We start from the raw sequence: 18,992 nt of genomic DNA on the forward strand, positions 1-18,992 counted from the left end.
AAGTAGTGCAGCAAAAAAAACAAAAAACTGTACAAGTTTGGTATCGTAGCAATCATACTGACCCATAGAATAAAGTTATGTCATTTTTGTTGACTGGCTCTCTGAGTGGCTATTCCATCACATAATAATAAATTCCCCGGCTGCAATCTGCATGGCTCATCCATTGCTGTCATTTATGGCTTTAACCACACAACAGGGACTCATACAGGGAAGCACCTGCTAGACCGCATCCTGCACCACCGGCATCCGCCCACTAGAGGGAGCACGACAGCAACCAAAGCCCTCCGTCTGTGGAGTTAATAGAGCTGTCCTAGGATCGCTTTTTTGTTGACGTCATCAAAGAGCGTCTCAGAATGACAACAGAAAAACGAGTTCCTGATCACTGGATGTAGAAGTGGGTACCCGAATCTGAGGTTGTTGTTCGGTGGCTCATCATGGCAGAGCTGGAGGTCGGGCAGCACTGTGATGTGGAGCTCTGCGGGCAGCTGGGTGAGTGGGCTGTGCCATCACAGTGCAGGAGATCTAGCTTAGTACTTACACGTGGTGATTGCAGAAGTAGTCACTGCATCCCATAAAGCAGGGGGATGGGGGGCACTGTCATTTTCACCCAGGGCCACATCAGCATTAAGGCTCCTGCTCACCGGCAGATATTTGCTGCGGAATCCATTATCGGTCACACCGCGAATCCACAGCAAATACCACCCGTTACTTCCTATGGAGATCCGCTGCTTCCTCCACACGAGCGAAAATCAATAACGGAGGAAAAATCGCAGCATATTTCATTTTTGTCTGGGAAATAGAAGCCGTCCGACCCGCGGCCAATGTCATTTTCGTAATGGCCGTGGCTTTCGCAACATCGGCTAGCAGCGGTGCAGGGAAATCTGTATTGCGCATGTGTGACGGCTGGCCCATCCGCAGTACAGAAAAAAAAGAAGAGTGCAGCATCGCAGGGGTCGCCGGCCGCGGTCAGGGTTGGATTTGGTTGTTCTGTGCAGGAAAATAGAGCATTCTGCATATTTTTTCTGCATGAACAAAATGCGCTCGCCTAATACGCTTATGTGAACGAACCCATTAAAATCAATGGCTTCGATATATTGCGTATTGGGCGTGCAAAGTTTTCATGCACAATACACAAATATGCTCGTGCGAATCCGGCTTTATGGCAAAGTTGAGATCAGTTTTCTCCCATGGAAACCAGTAGGATTGTGAATATATATATATATATATATATATATATATATATATATATATATACACATACATACATACACACGGAGAAAATGGCAGGAAATAAATCCAAATTAGTATAAAAACTATAAAGCAAATAATTTATAAAGTTACTTGACGTTTTATGTACATTTATTTGGCGCAGCATGCGTTTTAATAGTTTCGCTGTGTTCCTTTCCAGATTTCCTCCCCTTTGTGTGCGACGGCTGCTCAGGAGTGTTTTGGTGAGTTTTCTTCTTTGTTGCATCGGTCATTTATCCTATAATGGGGGCCGTACACATAAGGCTGGGTTCACACTGGGCGGACTCCCGTCGGAAATCTCGCGGTTTGGCCGCAACAAAAACGGCGAGATTTCCGCCGGGAGAACCACCGCTGAAAAACCCGCGGCGGCTTTGAAGAGGCCCGGCCGCTCGCTCTTCCGCTGCGGCCAGCGCTCCCGCAGCAGAAAGAAAAAATAAATAGACATGCTGCATATTCTAAAGCCGCGGCTGCAGTCGCCGCGAGATTTCTGAGAAATCTCGTCCACATGGCTGGCTAATACCGAGTTTAGCGGCCGCAGGCGGATTTGCCGCGGCGGAATTTCAGCGGCAAATCCGCCCTGTGTGAACCCAGCCTAAGACCGCAGTCTGGTGAACGGCGATGCAGCCGTACATGGTTTAGACCGCATTGGTTGTCAGTCATTCAGAATGGTTCTACAACTCCAGGGATGAGGGATCTGTCTGGGAACGTTCTCTTGCAGAAAGATATTTTGTGGACCATCGGCGATGACGACCGCCTGTCGCTGGTCAGAACGATCATTCATTGTTAAACTTCTCCCAACGAATGATCGTTTTGCTTGAAATCATCCATTTTGATTAACTTTGAATTAATATACATGCCAACTTTTATATTAGAAGGGGAAGAGTTATGAACACTGGTGCAAAGGAGGCGAAGTTCCAGTAAGGCCGCCTGCACACGGCCAGGTCAGATTCTGCATGTGGAATCCTGCAGAGGAATCGGACGCTGAGCCGGCCGCTGACCCTGCGTTCCTGTCTGCAGTCTTCATAATCTGTGCTGCGGATGTGCCAGCCGGCGCACATGCACAATACAGACGATGCCACGCCATCGATAGGCGATAACGTGGATCCTGCAGCCTTTCCGCAATAATGATTGCGGAAGGGCCACAGGTCAAACGGATTTCATTGACTTCAGCGGAAGCCGTCCGCATGGAATCCAGCTCAAAACAGAGCATGCTGCGATTTTATTCCACTGCGAGAGGGAAAAAAAAAAAAAAAAAAAAAAAAAAAAAAAAAAAAAAAAAATCGCAAATGATTTCCGCTCGTGAGCAGGAAAAAATGCTTTTCCATAGCATGCTATAGGTGGTATTTGCTGCAGAATCCGGAGGCAGACGCCTACTCTAGATTCTGCAATGCAAATCCGCCCGTGTGCAGGCTACTTGTTTTCAGCTGTTGCAAAAACGTTCTTCACAGACTACAAGCTGCCATAAGACGCGCTAATGAAGGCTCCGCAGTTCAATCTAATTCCTCATCGCTGCGGCGCACTGTTAACCCCTTAATGACAAAGCTTGTTTACATCAGGCTTTTTCATTGTCGCATTTCTAGAGCCATAACTTTCTTATTTCTCCATCAACATAGCCGTATTGTTTTTTTGCGGGACAAGCTGTATTTTTTTATGGACATTATTTTTGGGCACATATAGTGTATTGTATAAAATTCAGCTATTCGTTTTTTGGATTTAATGCATTCAGTTAAACGCCGCTCAGCACCGTGGCGTTTTACCTGCAATGTTGAGTGGAGTTTTTAAAGGAATGTCACAGCGTTTGACAGCGCTTTCTAACGCACCCATCATTGTGAAAACGCTGAAAACTAGAACAGACGGCGCTTGAAAATTGCAGTGTTGCAAACACCACGTTCAAGCGCAGGTCTGAGAGGTCCCATTTTTTTAATTGCTTTTTATTCTATTCTTTTTTTTATGGTAAGATTGGCAAAATCTGCAATTCTGACATGTTTTTTAAAATTTGTAACGGCGTTCACAGTGCAATATAAATGATATGTAAAATTAAGTCTGCAGTCCAGTACAATTATGTCAATACCAAAAGTTTTATATAGGTTTTTTGTTTTTTTTGCAACTTTTTTACACTTAAAAAAAATTTTATTCGCTGAATTAAAAGGCCCCTAACATTTTTAATATTTTGTCAACAGCGGTGTGTGAAGGTTTTTTTTGTTTTTTTTTCTTATTGCGGGATATTGTACTTTTTAATTTTTGTGATCTACACGACATTTCAATCGCTTTCTATTCTGTTTTTTGTAAGGCGAGATAGACAAAATTAGCTAGTTTTGCCAGGCATTTTGTATTTTTTTTCCTTCATGACGTGCACTGTGGGGGTTTTATACGTGTAAAAAGGTGATTGCACTAGAATAAAGCCCCTTAACAGCCCCCCATAAAAAGGTATGTGGGCAGCCGTTAACGGGCTAAAGAGCACCTGTTGGGTCCCTAATGCTGCCCGTCTGCAGGCATCACAGTATGGGGACATACATGCTGATTTCATTGGTCCATCACCTATACAGATCGCTACAGAGTTTTAAGAAAACGTACACATTAAAGTTTGAAGTGACTAGTATAAGTGGCGGACCGCTGAAAGTAGCGTGTCTGTCACTGTTTTGTGCTGCCCGCGGCCCGGGCACCATTTGAGACCTGACGGGTTCCCTTTAAGGGAATTCTTCCCACCAGTAAAGATTATAATTCCCGTAATAACATTTCATTATGGGATTTCCATCATAATTGTTAAAGTGGCACCAAAATGGAGCTTCCATGATCATCAGAATGAAGGGGCCGCTGCATCAATGAGGTTCTGTGGCGCCCCCATCGGGTCTTACCTATACCAATGGCACATAGTGTACACTAGGGATTGTTCCTATTGATGGAAACACTGATTTCCTGTGAGGAGCCGTGTATCTGTATAATCTTGTATTATGTTCCGTATATTATTATTACCTGTTCTGTATTGAATCGCCTATGAGATTTTATTTTATTTTTTTCTATTTTTTTTTTTATAAAGCCTCACACATAGAAGCCCGGATTCCCACGGCTGCCGTAAGGTGAGTGAAGATTTTTATTTTTATACTAGAACAATGGGGTATGTTGTTTTTTGCACTTGGGCTGGGCAGTGCCGGCGCGTCAGTGATTACGCAGCAGAGCGAGATGCAGTTTAAGAGCCCTGTGTCTCCAATCTGTCCCACCACTTCTGGCGTTTTAGTGCTCTCCCATCCCGCTCATATGCCACCATCCCAGAGAGATGTGAAGGAGAAACCGTTCTATTCTGCATATGGCTTCTCCCCTCATAGCGCTCACTCCCTTGCTATTATTTGTCACAGGCCGATGCAGTGAGCCCCTGTCTGTGTATCAAGTCTGGTGGGGAGCGCTGTGAGAGGAATAGAATAGCTTTTCCTTTATAGCTTCTGGAAATGGCGGCATATGAGTGGGCAGGAGAGGAATAAAACATCGGGGGTGGTTGAACAGATTGGGGGCAACGTGTAAACCGTGCTTCTATAGCAATCAATAGGTTGCTATGGAAGCGCTCACACAGAGCTTTTTTACCAGCGTGGAATCTGCGCTGGTAAGAAAAATAGGACGAGTGCCGACTAGCCTGTCAGTTCCGTGCTGAGTCGCTATCCATGGTGCTAACCACACGCTCCGATGGGAGCCGCGGCAGCACTCTGCTCGCAGCACGGACATGTAAATGGGCTGCTCCATGGAGCAGCTCATTCACCGCAGAATTCCTGCATGTCAGCAGCGTGGTTTACATGCTGCTGTAGCAGCGTGTAAACCACGCTCGTCTCAACGAAGCCTAAACTGTTCTGAACAAAACAGTTATGTCTGCAGCTGTTCCATAGAGAACTGGTGCAGATACATCTGGAGCGCTCTCTACTGTTATACACTGAGCTGAAAACTGATTTCCCAGCTCCGTTTTCGCCTAGCTGCATAGCAGGCAAGGGTATCCCCCCCCCAAAAAAATGTACAGAATAGGCTGATAAAACCTATTGCAACACAATGCTTAAAATTGCTTATATGGTACATTAAAAAAGGATAGGTGCTCTTTAAATAAATTGTTCGTGCTGACACACTGAATAAGGAAAAGATGTCATTTTTACAGCACCATGAATGCCGTACAAACAACCCCCTCCACAAGTCATGTTTTTTTTTTTCTCCACTTCATCCGACTTATAATTTTTTAGAAGTTTTCCAATACATTTGTAGGGTATATTAAAAGGAATCTTTCAGCTTGAACATTCGGGCAGCTTGCTAGAAGCAGAGGAGCTGAGCAGGTTCTATGAACACATCAATAGACTTCAATGGGCGATATATATATATATTTTTTTTTTATCCGAAACTCATTCCAAAATAGGACATGTTGTGATTTAACAGATTTCTAGCAATTTATTGCAGCTCCCACGAGTTGTCATCCAGCTTTGCCATACTACTGAATGGCAGATGTTCCGCAGATACATCCTCTGCTATCATGTCTCTGCATCTGCTTGCATTGTACAGAGAAATAGGGCTGAATGTCATTTTAACAACTTCACAGAAGAGGGCAACTTAATGACCTTCTCTAGACGACCTCCAGTGTCATGTCGTGTACATACCCCTCATCCTGATGCAGTGAGAGCAGCCACCATATGCAGCAGTGCGACACGTAGTCCTGGGGAATGGATGTGTGGCGATTGTTGCCAATACCGTATATGGCATCCTTGATGATCGTGTGTTACAGGTGACTACAGGCGGCAATGGCGGACAGTCTGACAGCAGCACGCAGTACCCTTCTTCGTGCACAGGAGGCAGCGGCATACAGTCTGACAGCAGCACGCAGTACCCTTGTTCCTACACAGGCTGCAGCGGGAAGGAATTGGTGGAGGTCTTATGTCCTTTCTGCAAGAAACCTTTGTGCTTAAGGTGTGTTTGGTCGAATGAACGTAACGCTGCACGTCCGCTACTCTGCGTTATTCTGATTTCTACGGTCTTTCCAGGCATCGGCACCAGCCAGACCACGAATGTGAGAAACTGGAGGCTCCAAAGCCACGGATGTCAGCAACCCAGCAGCTGGTGAAGGGGATTGTGGGTATGAAAGTGTTGTCTTGTGCATATTCTGTAATTCTCTACGCAAAATGTATCTGGGGAGTTCCTGGAGGATAGCCGTAGCACAGGGAGACTGGAGCCCACTTAACCCTTTCATGACTAAAGGTCATTGATGTGTCACATTCTGCAATTCTAGTATCCCCGCTTTCAAAAAGTCATAACTTTTTTTATTTCTTCGGTGACCTATCGACATGAGAGCTTGATTTTTGTGGGTTGAGTTCTATTTTCCAATTGAAACATTTAACGTACCGTATAATATATTGGAAATAAGTGGAGTGAAATGGGAAAAAAATGCAATTGCATAATTTTGGGTGGAGGGGGGGGGGTGGTTCACCAGGAGAGGAGCATCTCTCTGTTCTAGGATTATAGAAGGGGGTCCTAAGTGTAGACCCTGCTCTGTGGTATTCACACTCTCTTAGGGAATGCTGTATGTGCACAGGGGATGCCATCTTGCCACGTCCACCTTAACGAGTAGCAGATAAATTCCCCGTACGATAGCAGGTTGCTTCTTTATGTATAACAATGTGTTTTTCAGATTCCAAAAAGTGCGTTCCTCCAAACAAAGTACGCAGAGGAGCCAAAAATGCAGAGACTGCAGCAAAAGTGGCGTTAATGAAGCTGAAGTTACATGCACTGGGGGATAAGTCTTTACCCCAGGTAAGATATAGTTCTTACTGTCTTTGTTTTCTTCTTTTTCGACTATAAAACAGAAGCCATGATGTCAATGCGAACAGAGTCATGGCTACTATGCCGGATCTGTCGTTGAATGAATATTGGCCAATCCTGATGGACCAACTCGGCTATAGTGGGGTCTGTCAGAGTTCGGATATTTTTGACGGCAAGATAAGCACCGCAGATCTAGCTGTTTTTGCTGTCAAAATACTGAAAAGCCCTATGAAATTCTGCCCGATGGGAATGTTTTTCCTCCAATGTCCCAAAATGTGTCCGAAGTAGATTTGTCATCAGACTATTCTGTTCAAGTTTGACTGTTGGAGCTGAAGGGTCTGAGGGAACAGTACTTTTGGGGACAGAGACAACTGGTTGGGGTTGTGCAGGCTAGATTATTAAAGGAGTATTCTAGGTGATAGTTGATCGGTGGGGTCCGCCTCTTGTCAGCCCCGCTGATCAGCTGATCCTCTGGCCTGCTTTCAATGTAGCCGAGCCGAATGTCTGCATTGGTGGTCAGAGACAGAAGTGTAATAGAAAGGCTTCCCTTACATTGATTTCAGTGGGAGTGAAGCCATCTATTCGACTTCCGGCTCTGATCACCTAATGTGGATGTCTGGCCCGGGTTTACTGACAGCAAGCCGGAGGATCAGTTGATCGGCAAGGATCCCGAGTAGCAGACCCAAGACAATTGGCTATTGATGACCCGTCTTAAGCAGGGACCAGATAAGTATGACCAAATCTGGGATCGACAAGGCAACTGTTAGATGCATAACTGAGTGATTGTACTCCAAAAGTGGTCATAAATGGCTGCACATTTAATTGGAAGAACGTGGCAAGTGGGGTACCACAAGGCTCGGTGGTGTTCCACGCTTTTATAAATGATCTGGATGATGGAATGGAGGGGAAACTGATCAAATTTGCCGACGACACAAAGCTAGGAGTGATAGCTAACACTGAAGAAGAGATAGGATTCATAAAGATCTAGAAAAGCTTGAACAGTGGACGGCGACTAACAGGATGGTATTTAACAAGGAGAAATGCAAAGTCCTGCATCTGGGCAAGAAAAAAAGCACTTACAGAATGTGAGGAATTGGGCTAAGCAGCAGCACATGTAAAAAAGACTTGGGTATAGTTACGATCGTGTGGGCAGACAAAGCACGGGGGCCCACACGATCGTACCCAAAGGGGGACACACACGGGTTTCATGCAACTGGCCCTGGCTATAAGGAGGTAGACCTGGCCCTACCTAAGCGGGGACATTGCCCCAATAAGGGCAGCCCAGCGGTCTTCAGATCTGAGCCCTAGCTGATCCTAGGAGCCACGCACCAGAACAGGATGCATTCACATGCCACATGACAGACCCAGAATACACCACATACAAAATGCAACCACTAGTAACAGATAGGAAGCTGAATATAAATACCAGGTATTAGTTGACATGTTGTACAATATGTGGAAGCTAGCAGGCCACTACTGCTAGTCCCTACACTAACCAGGAGTCCAGCAGAACCAGACAGAGTTCACACAGCACGCTGCATCAGGACATTACACAGATTGCAGGACACACAGCAAACTAACACAAAACTGACAGAATTTAAACATACAAACGAACATAAACCAGATCATACTGCAAACTTCACCAGACAAGCATTCATGACTGCTCACCTTAGGGGCCATACAGTGACTGACCAGGAGCTGGGTTTATATGTGAGCACAAATCCAGGGGATTGGCTAGCAGGAAGTACCACACCCAGCCGGCTCAATCATTAACCCCGAGAGTGCTGTGCTGCTGGAATCACAATAGTACAATATGTCTCAGCAGCACACGTAACAGGTATACTAATATATCATAGACTGAACATGAGTCAACAATGTGATGCAGCAGCACATGTGAAAAAGAAAGTCATAGACCGGTTTCACACGAACGGTAATCTCATGTGAGTTTCGTGTGTTGCGAGATTCACAAAACTCACGTGAATATGAACTCCTCTCTTTGGAATGGAGTCAAACACATGAGCGAGCAAAAAAAATCATGGCATGTCCTATTTTCTTCACGTTACTCTGAACACATCGTCGATTGAATTCAGTGGGACCTTTTTAAAGGGGTTTTCCAGGAAGATTACTACTGATGACCCATCATCAGGATAGGCCATCAATAGTTGATTGGCTGGGGTGTGTCGCTCAGGACTCCGACAGATCAGCTGAGAAGGTACATGCTGTCAGCACTGCAAATACACAGAGGTCAGAGTGGGAGTAACAGAAGTCTCTGCACCGACCTCCTTGCAGTGGCCGGCGATTGTAACTGCAGGCACAGCTCTCATGGATTTCAATGAGAGCTGTAATTACAGTTACAAGCACCTGCCACTACACAAAGGTCGGCGCCGAGGCTTCCGCTACTTCCACTCTGACCTCTGTGTATTTGCAGAACTTACAGCATGCGTCCGCTCAGCTGATCGGTCAGGGTCCTGAGCGATGGACCCCAGCCAATCCACTATTGATCACCTATCCTGATGATGGGTCATCAGTAGTATTCTTCCTAGAAAACCATTTTAATGCATCACATGGCTCTCGCATGCCATGTGATTGCGATGCGAGGTTTCCAATTGAAATCAATAGGAAACAAAGGGGTTGTACAAAGATATAACGTTATCCTCTATTCAGATGATAGGAGACAACTTCATAAGCAGTGTGGACCGACTGCTGGGACCCCCACTGATTCTGAGGATTCTTTTATGGGGTCAAAGGAAACAATGCAAAAGTAGTTTCTACAATACCATTTTCTATCACTTCCTTAGATTGTCATTGTTTTCTAGTAACTTCTGTGATGTCACAACCTCTGGCCAGATATTACCACTTATATGCATGATTCACTTCCCTTGTAGATGTAAGCCCTTGCAGGCAGGGTCGCTTCACCCTCCATACAAGTCTATCACTCATGTAGTTATGTCCTGTCTTGTTTTACTTATGTTTAAACTTAAAACTTGATCGTGCAAACTTGTAGGTTGCAGAAGTTGGCGTCCCAGATGGTCCCATAATGTTCTATTGGTGATAAATCTGGAGACTGGGCAGCTATGGAAGTCTGACAATGTTGTGGGGGCTTCCTGTGATCCCCCTTGTGTGTGCAGCCGAGCATTATCCTGCTGCCTCTTGGAAGCCACCATGAGAGGAACACATGTGGCTGCAGGATGTCCTGAACATATCGCTGCGCTGTCATTGTCCCTTGTACCACTACCAGTTTGCAATATACAAAGGTTGGTTCACCTTTACTGATCGGCTGTGCAGAGAATTCTTCCCCATGTTTGGGTATTGAAAGCGGTGCTGCAGGATTCTTCTATTTATATTGTACCACTACCAGGGGTGACCGACTGTCGTATGTGATGGCCCTCCCCAGACCATCACACCAGCAGGGGGCAGTGTGCTGCTCCACGGCAAAGGCAGTATTGAGGCGCTCACCCCTGGGTTTCCAGACATGATTGCGGCCGTGCTCATGCTTGTTGGATGATCAGATGCTCCTCTCTACTGCTGGTCTGTCGAGGGCATCCTGAGCTTGGTCGCCTTGTGTGCCCTCACACATCCACTGGTCCCAACACCTCCTAACAGTCTGGTCAGAATGGTCCCGGTGGGGGACAATTCATCAATACGACCATCCAGCTTCTCACATCCCAATAATGCGCCCCTCTCAGACTCTGGTAACGGGGTGACATCTCTTCTCTGCGTTGTAGAGGCGTCTAGTGGCCAACAAGCTCTACACAAGCGGTAGAAGAGGTCACTACACACAAGGAGCCTCTGAGAGCCTTCTTATAGGCCAAGCGGGGAACCACTTTTAGGGCATCACGTGACAAGACCGCTTATCTAATCACACCACAACTCTAATTATTTGTATATCTGCCTGAGATGTAACTGCAGGAGGAGTTTTGTAGCAAAACAACAACTTCTAGAAGCTGGAATTTTTTTCTTCAATGAATGTATTTGCCCTGGAGCTAAGCATAATGATCAGTCTGTTAGAAGATGAACACCCAGGAAATACCAACATAAAGACTTTAGTCTTACATCTTTTACGATTTTTCATAATCGTGGGAAAATAGTACGGATTAACCCTTTCAAGACCATAGCCTTTTCAGTTTTGCTTTTTCGTCCTTTGAAGAGCCATAACTTATTTTATTTCTTGTTCTTTTTCGCTGACGTAGCTGTATTAGAACTTGTCTTTTGCGGGATGAGTTGTATTTTAGTGGTACCGTTTAATTTACCATATAATGGCTAAAAAACACTGCTCCCATTGCTGGCGAGATGGCCTGGGGGAGCCATCACCTACAACAATCGGTCGCCCCTAATAGTACGAGGGACAATGACAGCGCAGCGATATGTTCAGGACATCCTGCAGGCACATGTGTTCCTCTCATGGTGACTTCCAAGAGGCAGCAGGATAATCCTCAGCCGCACACACAACGGGGTAACAGGAAGCCCCCACAAGATTGTCACACTTCCATGTCTGCCCGGTCGCTAGATTTATCACCTATAGAACATGTATGGGACCATCTGGACACCAACTACAACAGACTACGAGTTTTCATGATCTATACAGCAAATGTGGACAGATATGCTGCAGAATACCATACAGAACCTGTATGCCTCAATGCCCGTTCATATCACATCTTGCATCCCAGCCAGAGGGAATGCAATAGGGTACTAGAACCTCCATGCCTGTCAATATCACTTCTTGTATCCAAGCTAGAGGCCACCAAATAGGGTACTGGAACCTCCATGGACCTCCTCTAACTTGGATGCAAGATGTGACAGGGTGGCCATGGAGGCTCTAGTAGCCTATTGTACTGCCTCTAGCTTGGATACAAGATGTGATATGGGTGGGCATGGAGACTCTAGTACCCTGTTGTACTGTCTATAGCTTGGATACAAGATGTGATATAGGTGGGCATGAAGGCTCTAATACCCTGTTGGGCTGCCTGCCCGCCCATATCACATCTTGTATCCAAAGCTAGAGGTGGCTGAACAGGGTAATAGAGCCTTCATGGGGCCGTGTCTAGCTTGGATGAAATATGTGATTCAGGCTGGCATGTAGGCTTTAGTAACCTGTGGGGCCACCTGTAGCTTGGATACAAGATGTGATACAGGCGGCCATGGAGGCTCTAGTACCCTGTTCTACCGCCTCTAGCTTGTATACAAGATGTGATACAGATGGGCATTGAGGCTCAAGTACCCTGTTATACCGACTCGAGCTTGGATACAAGATGTGATACAGATGGCTATGGAGGCTTTAGTACCCTGCTGTACCGCCTCTAGCTGGGATACAAGATATGATACAGGTGGGCATTGAGGCTTTAGTACACTGTTGCCCGCCCGTGTCACATCTTGTATTCAAGCTAGAGGCGGTACAACACTGTACTGGAGCCTCTGTGCCAGCCCATATCACATCTTGTATCCAAGCTAGAGGCGGTACAACAGGGTCCTAGAGCATCCATGCCTGCCTGTATCACATCTTGTATCCAAGGTAGAGGCGGTACAACAGGGTACTAGAGCCTCCATGCCGCCTGTATCACATCTTGTATCCAAGGTAGAGGCGGTACAACAGGGTACTAGAGCCTCCATGCCGCCTGTATCACATCTTGTATCCAAGGTAGAGGCGGTACAACAGGGTACTAGAGCCTCCATGCCGCCTGTATCACATCTTGTATCCAAGGTAGAGGCGGTACAACAGGGTACTAGAGCCTCCATGCCGCCTGTATCACATCTTGTATCCAAGGTAGAGGCAGTACAACAGGGTACTAGAGCCTCCATGCCTGCCCGTATCACATCTTGTATCCAAGGTAGAGGCGGTACAACAAGGTACTAGAGCCTCCATGCCTGCCTGTATCACATCTTGTATCCAAGGTAGAGGCGGTACAACAGGGTACTAGAGCCTCCATGCCGCCTGTATCACATCTTGTATCCAAGGTAGAGGCGGTACAACAGGGTACTAGAGCCTCCATGCCGTCTGTATCACATCTTGTATCCAAGGTAGAGGCAGTACAACAGGGTACTAGAGCCTCCATGCCTGCCCGTATCACATCTTGTATCCAAGGTAGAGGCGGTACAACAAGGTACTAGAGCCTCCATGCCTGCCTGTATCACATCTTGTATCCAAGGTAGAGGCGGTACAACAGGGTACTAGAGCCTCCATGCCTGCCCGTATCACATCTTGTATCCAATCTAGAGGCAGTACAACAGGATACTAGAGCCTCCATGCCTGCCCGTATCACATCTTGTATCCAATCTAGAGGCAGTACAACAGGGTACTAGAGCCTCCTTTTGAGGGGTCAATTTTCTGCAATAAATTCTCCTTTTGCTCTGATATTGTAATTACTTATATCAACTTTACAATCACACAGAGAAAGTTTCATTTGATTCGCTTTCTAGGTGCTTGATTTTTTATTTTTTTTTGGCAATGAGTGTAGGAAACAAACAAAAAAACAGCAATGCTGAAAATCGCATTCTGTATCTGCACTGAATGATGTACATCACTTTGCAATTCTTTTCAGCACTATATGAGGGCACCAAAAAAGTTTAATTTCGTCTGCATAATATAAATCCCTAAACAGTCATATCATTCAAGAAAATTAAGTCATAGCTGCTGAAATGGAATGACCCAAGATTTTTTTTTTTTAATTAGGGGCCTAAACAAGTCTGGTCAGTAAAGGGTTAAAAAGGTTGTGTTCATTCTTACATTTTTGCACATTGCAGTCAGAAAGGATTTACTTTCAAGTATACCTGCCCAAGGGTGGAAAGGAGAAAAGCAAACCCATGTTCTTCTGTAAGAAGTGGAGTATTGGAAAAGTTGTGGACTGCGCAGCTTCTATAGCGGACCTGAAAAATGACAATAACCGAGCCGACGCAAAGGTATAGTTCACTTTCCTTGTTCGATATATCCTGTGCATATTAGAAAACCACAAGTACTGACACCTGAGATGATGATGATGATGATGATGATTATATTTATCTAGCGCCAACATATTCCACAGCACTTTGCAAATCAAAGGGAACAGACAAAATCAGACCTTACATGTAGCATTACACTAACAATTTAAACAATGGGGGTGCGGGTCCTGCTCACAGGATGTTACCATCTATGAGATAATAAGGGTTAGGGTCCTACTCGCAAGAGCTTACAGTCTATGAGGTAATAGGGCTTAGGGTCCTGCTGACAAGAGCTTACAGTCTGAGATAATAGGAGTGAGGGTCCTGCTCACAAGAGCTTACAGTCTATGAGGTAATAGGGGTTAGGGTCCTACTCACAAGAGCTTACAGTCTGAGGTTATAGGAGTGAGGGTCTTGCTCACAAGAGCTTACAGTCTATTAGGTAATAGGAGTGAGGGTCCAGCTCACAAGAGCTTACAGTCTATGAGGTAATAGGGGTTAGGGTCCTACTCACAAGAGCTTACAGTCTGAGGTTATAGGAGTGAGGGTCTTGCTCACAAGAGCTTACAGTCTATTAGGTAATAGGAGTGAGGGTCCAGCTCACAGGATCTTACAGTCTATCAGGTAATGGGGGTTAGGGTCCAACTCACAAAAGCTTACAGTCTATGAGGTAATAGGGGTTAGGGTCCTGCTCACAAGAGCTTACAGTCTATGAGGTAATAGGGGTTAGGGTCCTGCTGACAAGAGCTTACAGTCTATTAGGTAATAGGAGTGAGGGTCCAGCTCACAGGATCTTACAGTCTATCAGGTAATGGGGGTTAGGGTCCTACTCACAAAAGCTTACAGTCTATGAGGTAATAGGGGTTAGGGTCCAGCTCACAAGAGCTTACAATCTATGAGGTAATAGGAGTGAGGGTCCTGCTGACAAGAGTTTACAATCTATAAGGAAATGGGAGTGAGTCCAGTCTGAGATAATAGGGGTTGGGGGCCCTGCTCAAAGAAGCTTACAATCTAGGAGAAAATAGGGGGACACAAGTCCTTGTTCTGTACAATAGTCCAGCCATCTTTTATACATAATAAATAGGGTAGGATACATACAGCTGTACGAGCCGCACACCAGCTGGTATGTGTATGTACAGATATGTAGTGCATTTAGGCTCTACGGGGTGTGGGGGATACAGTAGGATGAAGGCGGTCAGTTTCTGAGGGATATTGCAGATGAGGGGTTGATGGAGAAGAGTTTGAATAGGAGATGTTTCTCCATAAAAAAAGGTTTTTATAGGGTTCGCTTAAAAGTGTGGATATTGATGGTTGACCTGATTGTCCAAGGTAGCTCATTCTGGAGAACTGGTGCAGCTCGGGGAAAGTCTTGAAGATGGAAGTAGGAGGCTCCGATTATGTAGGTTCATTACCAGAATGGAGAGGGTGGGTAAGGTGTCTACACAGAGATGAGGGAGAAGGTATAGGGCAGCACAGCACTGTGGAGAGCTTTATAGATGTGACATAAGTTAATCTGCTCCTGCCTTCTTGAAGTTACAGGGAGAAGAGTTATTACATCTCTTCTTCACACCCATAAAAAAGCCTAGTTTATACAAGGCTGTTATTTGCCTAAAGGTAGCAGGCGGGTCGGTGGGGGAAAGCACCTCAACAGTCTCAGAATTGCAGAATTGGTATGATGTTTCACCGGTGGGGAACGTGCTATTCGGGGAGGGGGGGGGTTGTTATCGCCCATATAAATTAACATAGCAGCCACAAAACTTTCTAAGGAATGTTCTGTTTTAACCCCTGTAAATTTACGGCGCCCGGTCCCGGGCTTAAAGCCCAGCCGTATATAAAATTACAGCGGGGATTAAAGCCTCCTGCTTCTGAAATCAATGAGAAGCAGAAAGGGTTGTCAGCTGTTAGTTACATTTGATAACCCAGAGTAGGAGGGAGAAGTGGGTGTTTAACCCTTTTTGCCTCTTCCTTTGTTTAGTACACAGTGATCAATGAGCGATATGTACTAAAAAGTGAAAGCGGAAGTGTTTCTTCCACTACGGGAGCCCAGGGGTCACATGACCACCGGGATTCCCTGCTACAGCAGAGCTGCAGGGTCCTAGAAGACCCTGATTACCTCTGCCAGTGGCTAATGTCACTACAGGGATGTTTTCCCCTGTAACTGGGGCTCCTGTGGATGCCCCAGCTACAGTGGAAAAGCAATAAAAAATTTAAAAAAAGACATGTGAATGTCTCCCAGAGGTCTTACATGACGTCATGGGGGACATAGATAGTAAAAAACATAATTACATAAATAAGGAAAATAAAATGACAGAATAAAACACAATATATACATAAGAAGGGAAATAACCCAAAGCCGATGCCAACCAAAACCATCGCTACATGTGCCCTGTAATCCAAAACCATACATAATATATATCAAAACGTCCGAAACAAAATGAGGAACCCGTTCCCTTGGTTTATTTTAGCATAAATCTACTAATTTTAAAAAAAAATACCTATAAATGTTAAATCATTTTTTTTTTAGCTTTGTACCCCCAATAAAACTAAAAAGCGGGGGGAAAAAGTCAGTGAAAAAAATATTTAAAATATAGCCGTATATGTAATGGAAAAAAAAACGCAACAAAAATCATTTTGGTCACTGAAGGAAAAAAAAAAAGGCAGTAAAACCACCACATGGTTAAAATCCCTGTCTGGTCCTTAAGGGGGTTCATTTTTCACTTTTTCTTTTTCCTTATCATATTTGTTTGCTCTCAGTGAATGGCAGCATTCATATTTACATCCGAAGCTCAAATAACATTTTTCTATTCCGTGACAGCAAGCTAAGATCTTAGAAATGGCAAGGAATGTAAACTGTACTATAAATGTCATTTGTCTTCCAGAAGCTGAGAGTGTGCCAAGCGGAGACGGGAGCGGCTCTACCGATGGACAGCTCTGTGGAAATGTGGCTTTCTAGTGCGGAAAATCCACTATATAATGGTGGAAATATTATCATTGAGTATCTGGTTAATGAGTGCAATGACCTTGGCGATGCCAGCGTGTATTTATCGTAGTGCCATATAATAAATACATACGTTTTATACACATTTTTGTAATCTTTTCATCAGGTTTCTTTTATATAAATAGTCACGAGACAGAAAAAGAACGGAATCCTGCTCAAACAGAGACCGATGCGTGAAGCTTTGGTCTCCCCATTTTGGTAATGAAAGCCTATGCTTTTGCCTGGAAGCGGTTTTCGGCGATCCATGTGGAATTCAACGATGGAAAGGCTGGATGTAGACGGAAACGTGGAGTAAACCCAGACTAACACGACTTGATGTATGGGGGATTAAAGATGGGGGCATACAAGAACCCATGAGTATGAGAGTAAGGGTCGATTCTCGTTTGAATGAGCGAATGACGTCCTCGCCAGCTCGTTGGCTCTTGTGCAGCCAGTTTAGACAGGCAGATACATCGTTGTCTCCTTCAAACAAGAATCGTTCAGTCTTTCACATTCGCAGTATAAGCGAATGAGAGGGACTAAACAATTGGTGTTTAAACCGAACAAGAAGGTAATTTTTTTATGCCTCCATAGAATGAACGCTGAACAAAACGTGAACGTTTAGGATTTGGTCGTTGCCTGTGTTTAGACCAAACAATTATCGTTCACTTTCGCTCGTTTGAACAATTTATTATTGAACGATAATCGTTCCGTCTAAAAGTACCTTAAAGGCAATTTTGCTTGAGCCGATCATCTGCACGTGGTAACAAGCTCTGACCGACGAAGAGCATGTTGATTAGCGCTCATTAGTAGGCAGATTATCTGTAGCATAAGGACGAATGATCATTCCTGCATTTGTCGGCATCACATCTCCACGGGAATATGTGCTGCCGATGAGTGAGTATTTTTATATTCGCATAAACCATCTAATCAGCGTGTGAACGAGCATTGGCTGATTTGTCACAGAAGGACGTCCTGAAACCTAACTTTTATTTTTTTCTAGAGGAGGATGACCAGAAAAATACAATACCTGAAACATACATACTTATAAAAATATACACCTGCATTCGCCCATTTAGAACCAGGAGGTCATTCGCACAAACGGGGTGCTTACAACTGAAGGGCTAGACCAAGCTCCGATATATATTTTTTTTTAATCTAGAAAAAATAAAAGTTTTAGGACGTCTTTCTGTGACAAGTTCTCTCTCCAAGAGCTCTTGCCCACTTACGATAGGTTTTCTAGCGATGCGAGAGTGAGTGAAAACGCAGGATTATGAAACCAATGTGTTCACTTAAGCCTCGCTGCAATACAAAAAAGCCGCAATGTCGCCCATTGTTTTCAATGGGGTTCACATCGCTAGAAAACCTATCACCAGTGGGTGAGAGTCCTACTAAGCCCTATGTGATATTTTTAGTATTGGCTAATGAGAGCATACTGACACAGACTGATGAGCTAATTGACCGTTGTTTTTTATGCTGTCCTCTGATCTATTCAGTAAAAAAAGACTGACGGACGAAAATTGTGAAACGGAGACCAAAAGTCTTCACTTCACATATTTACCGCTATGGAGCCGTCCAGGTTGCGTCCTAGTTTTCTAAAACGTGGCCAGTTACATGTTCCCCCTGCAGTTTCTGCTGCAGGATATATGCAGTATTACAGAATGGCAGAAAGTCACCCAGGACGGGAGCCACTCTTACTGAGCTGCTCTGCTTTGGTAATAGTGGGGGTTCCTGAGCAGGGTACCCCACTTTGACGTGCTCATATACATTAAGAGGACATATGATCAGGGGTTTGGAAGTTGATACTGCAATCTTCTGCTTGGCTGCAGTAGTCACCTCACTTCTGATGGCCAATCAGCTGTGTCTCGGGTGAGGGCCAAAAACAGGCAAGTATGTCTTCTTTTTTTTTCTCCATCACCTGCCCAGCCGTTAATAGCATTTTTTTCTTCTAATCACACAACCCCTTTAAGTCAAATAACATTTTTAAAAGTGAAAAAAATATTAATTCTCCCTTTTCCCATTTTTTTTTTCACAAAACAGTTTAAACAATCAAAAATTATAATTGGTATTACCGGGT

General features: G+C 44.8%; 1 protein-coding gene across 1 annotated transcript; it reads left to right on the forward strand.

Annotated features, from left to right (window-relative positions):
• Positions 1–343: 343 nt before the first annotated feature.
• ZFAND1 (zinc finger AN1-type containing 1) lies at positions 344–17,021 on the forward strand. Its single transcript, XM_066579034.1, has 8 exons — positions 344–489; positions 1,409–1,451; positions 4,286–4,325; positions 5,996–6,177; positions 6,252–6,343; positions 6,896–7,017; positions 13,765–13,920; positions 16,818–17,021. The coding sequence occupies exons 1-8, from the start codon at positions 435–437 to the stop codon at positions 16,986–16,988; spliced, it is 861 nt and encodes a 286-aa protein (XP_066435131.1). The 5' UTR covers positions 344–434; the 3' UTR covers positions 16,989–17,021.
• Positions 17,022–18,992: the final 1,971 nt, after the last annotated feature.

This window comes from Eleutherodactylus coqui, chromosome 9 (assembly GCF_035609145.1).
Source record: "Eleutherodactylus coqui strain aEleCoq1 chromosome 9, aEleCoq1.hap1, whole genome shotgun sequence".
In the NCBI taxonomy this organism is placed as follows: Eukaryota; Metazoa; Chordata; class Amphibia; order Anura; family Eleutherodactylidae; genus Eleutherodactylus; species Eleutherodactylus coqui.

Coding starts and splice junctions, on each gene's coding strand:
- ZFAND1 (XM_066579034.1), top strand. CDS start 435: ATGGCAGAGCTGGAGGTCGGGCAGCACTGTGATGTGGAGCTCTGCGGG. Junction 4,326..5,995: donor ATTCCCACGGCTGCCGTAAG/GTGAGTGAAGAT, acceptor CGTGTGTTACAG/GTGACTACAGGCGGCAATGG. Junction 6,344..6,895: donor GCTGGTGAAGGGGATTGTGG/GTATGAAAGTGT, acceptor TGTGTTTTTCAG/ATTCCAAAAAGTGCGTTCCT.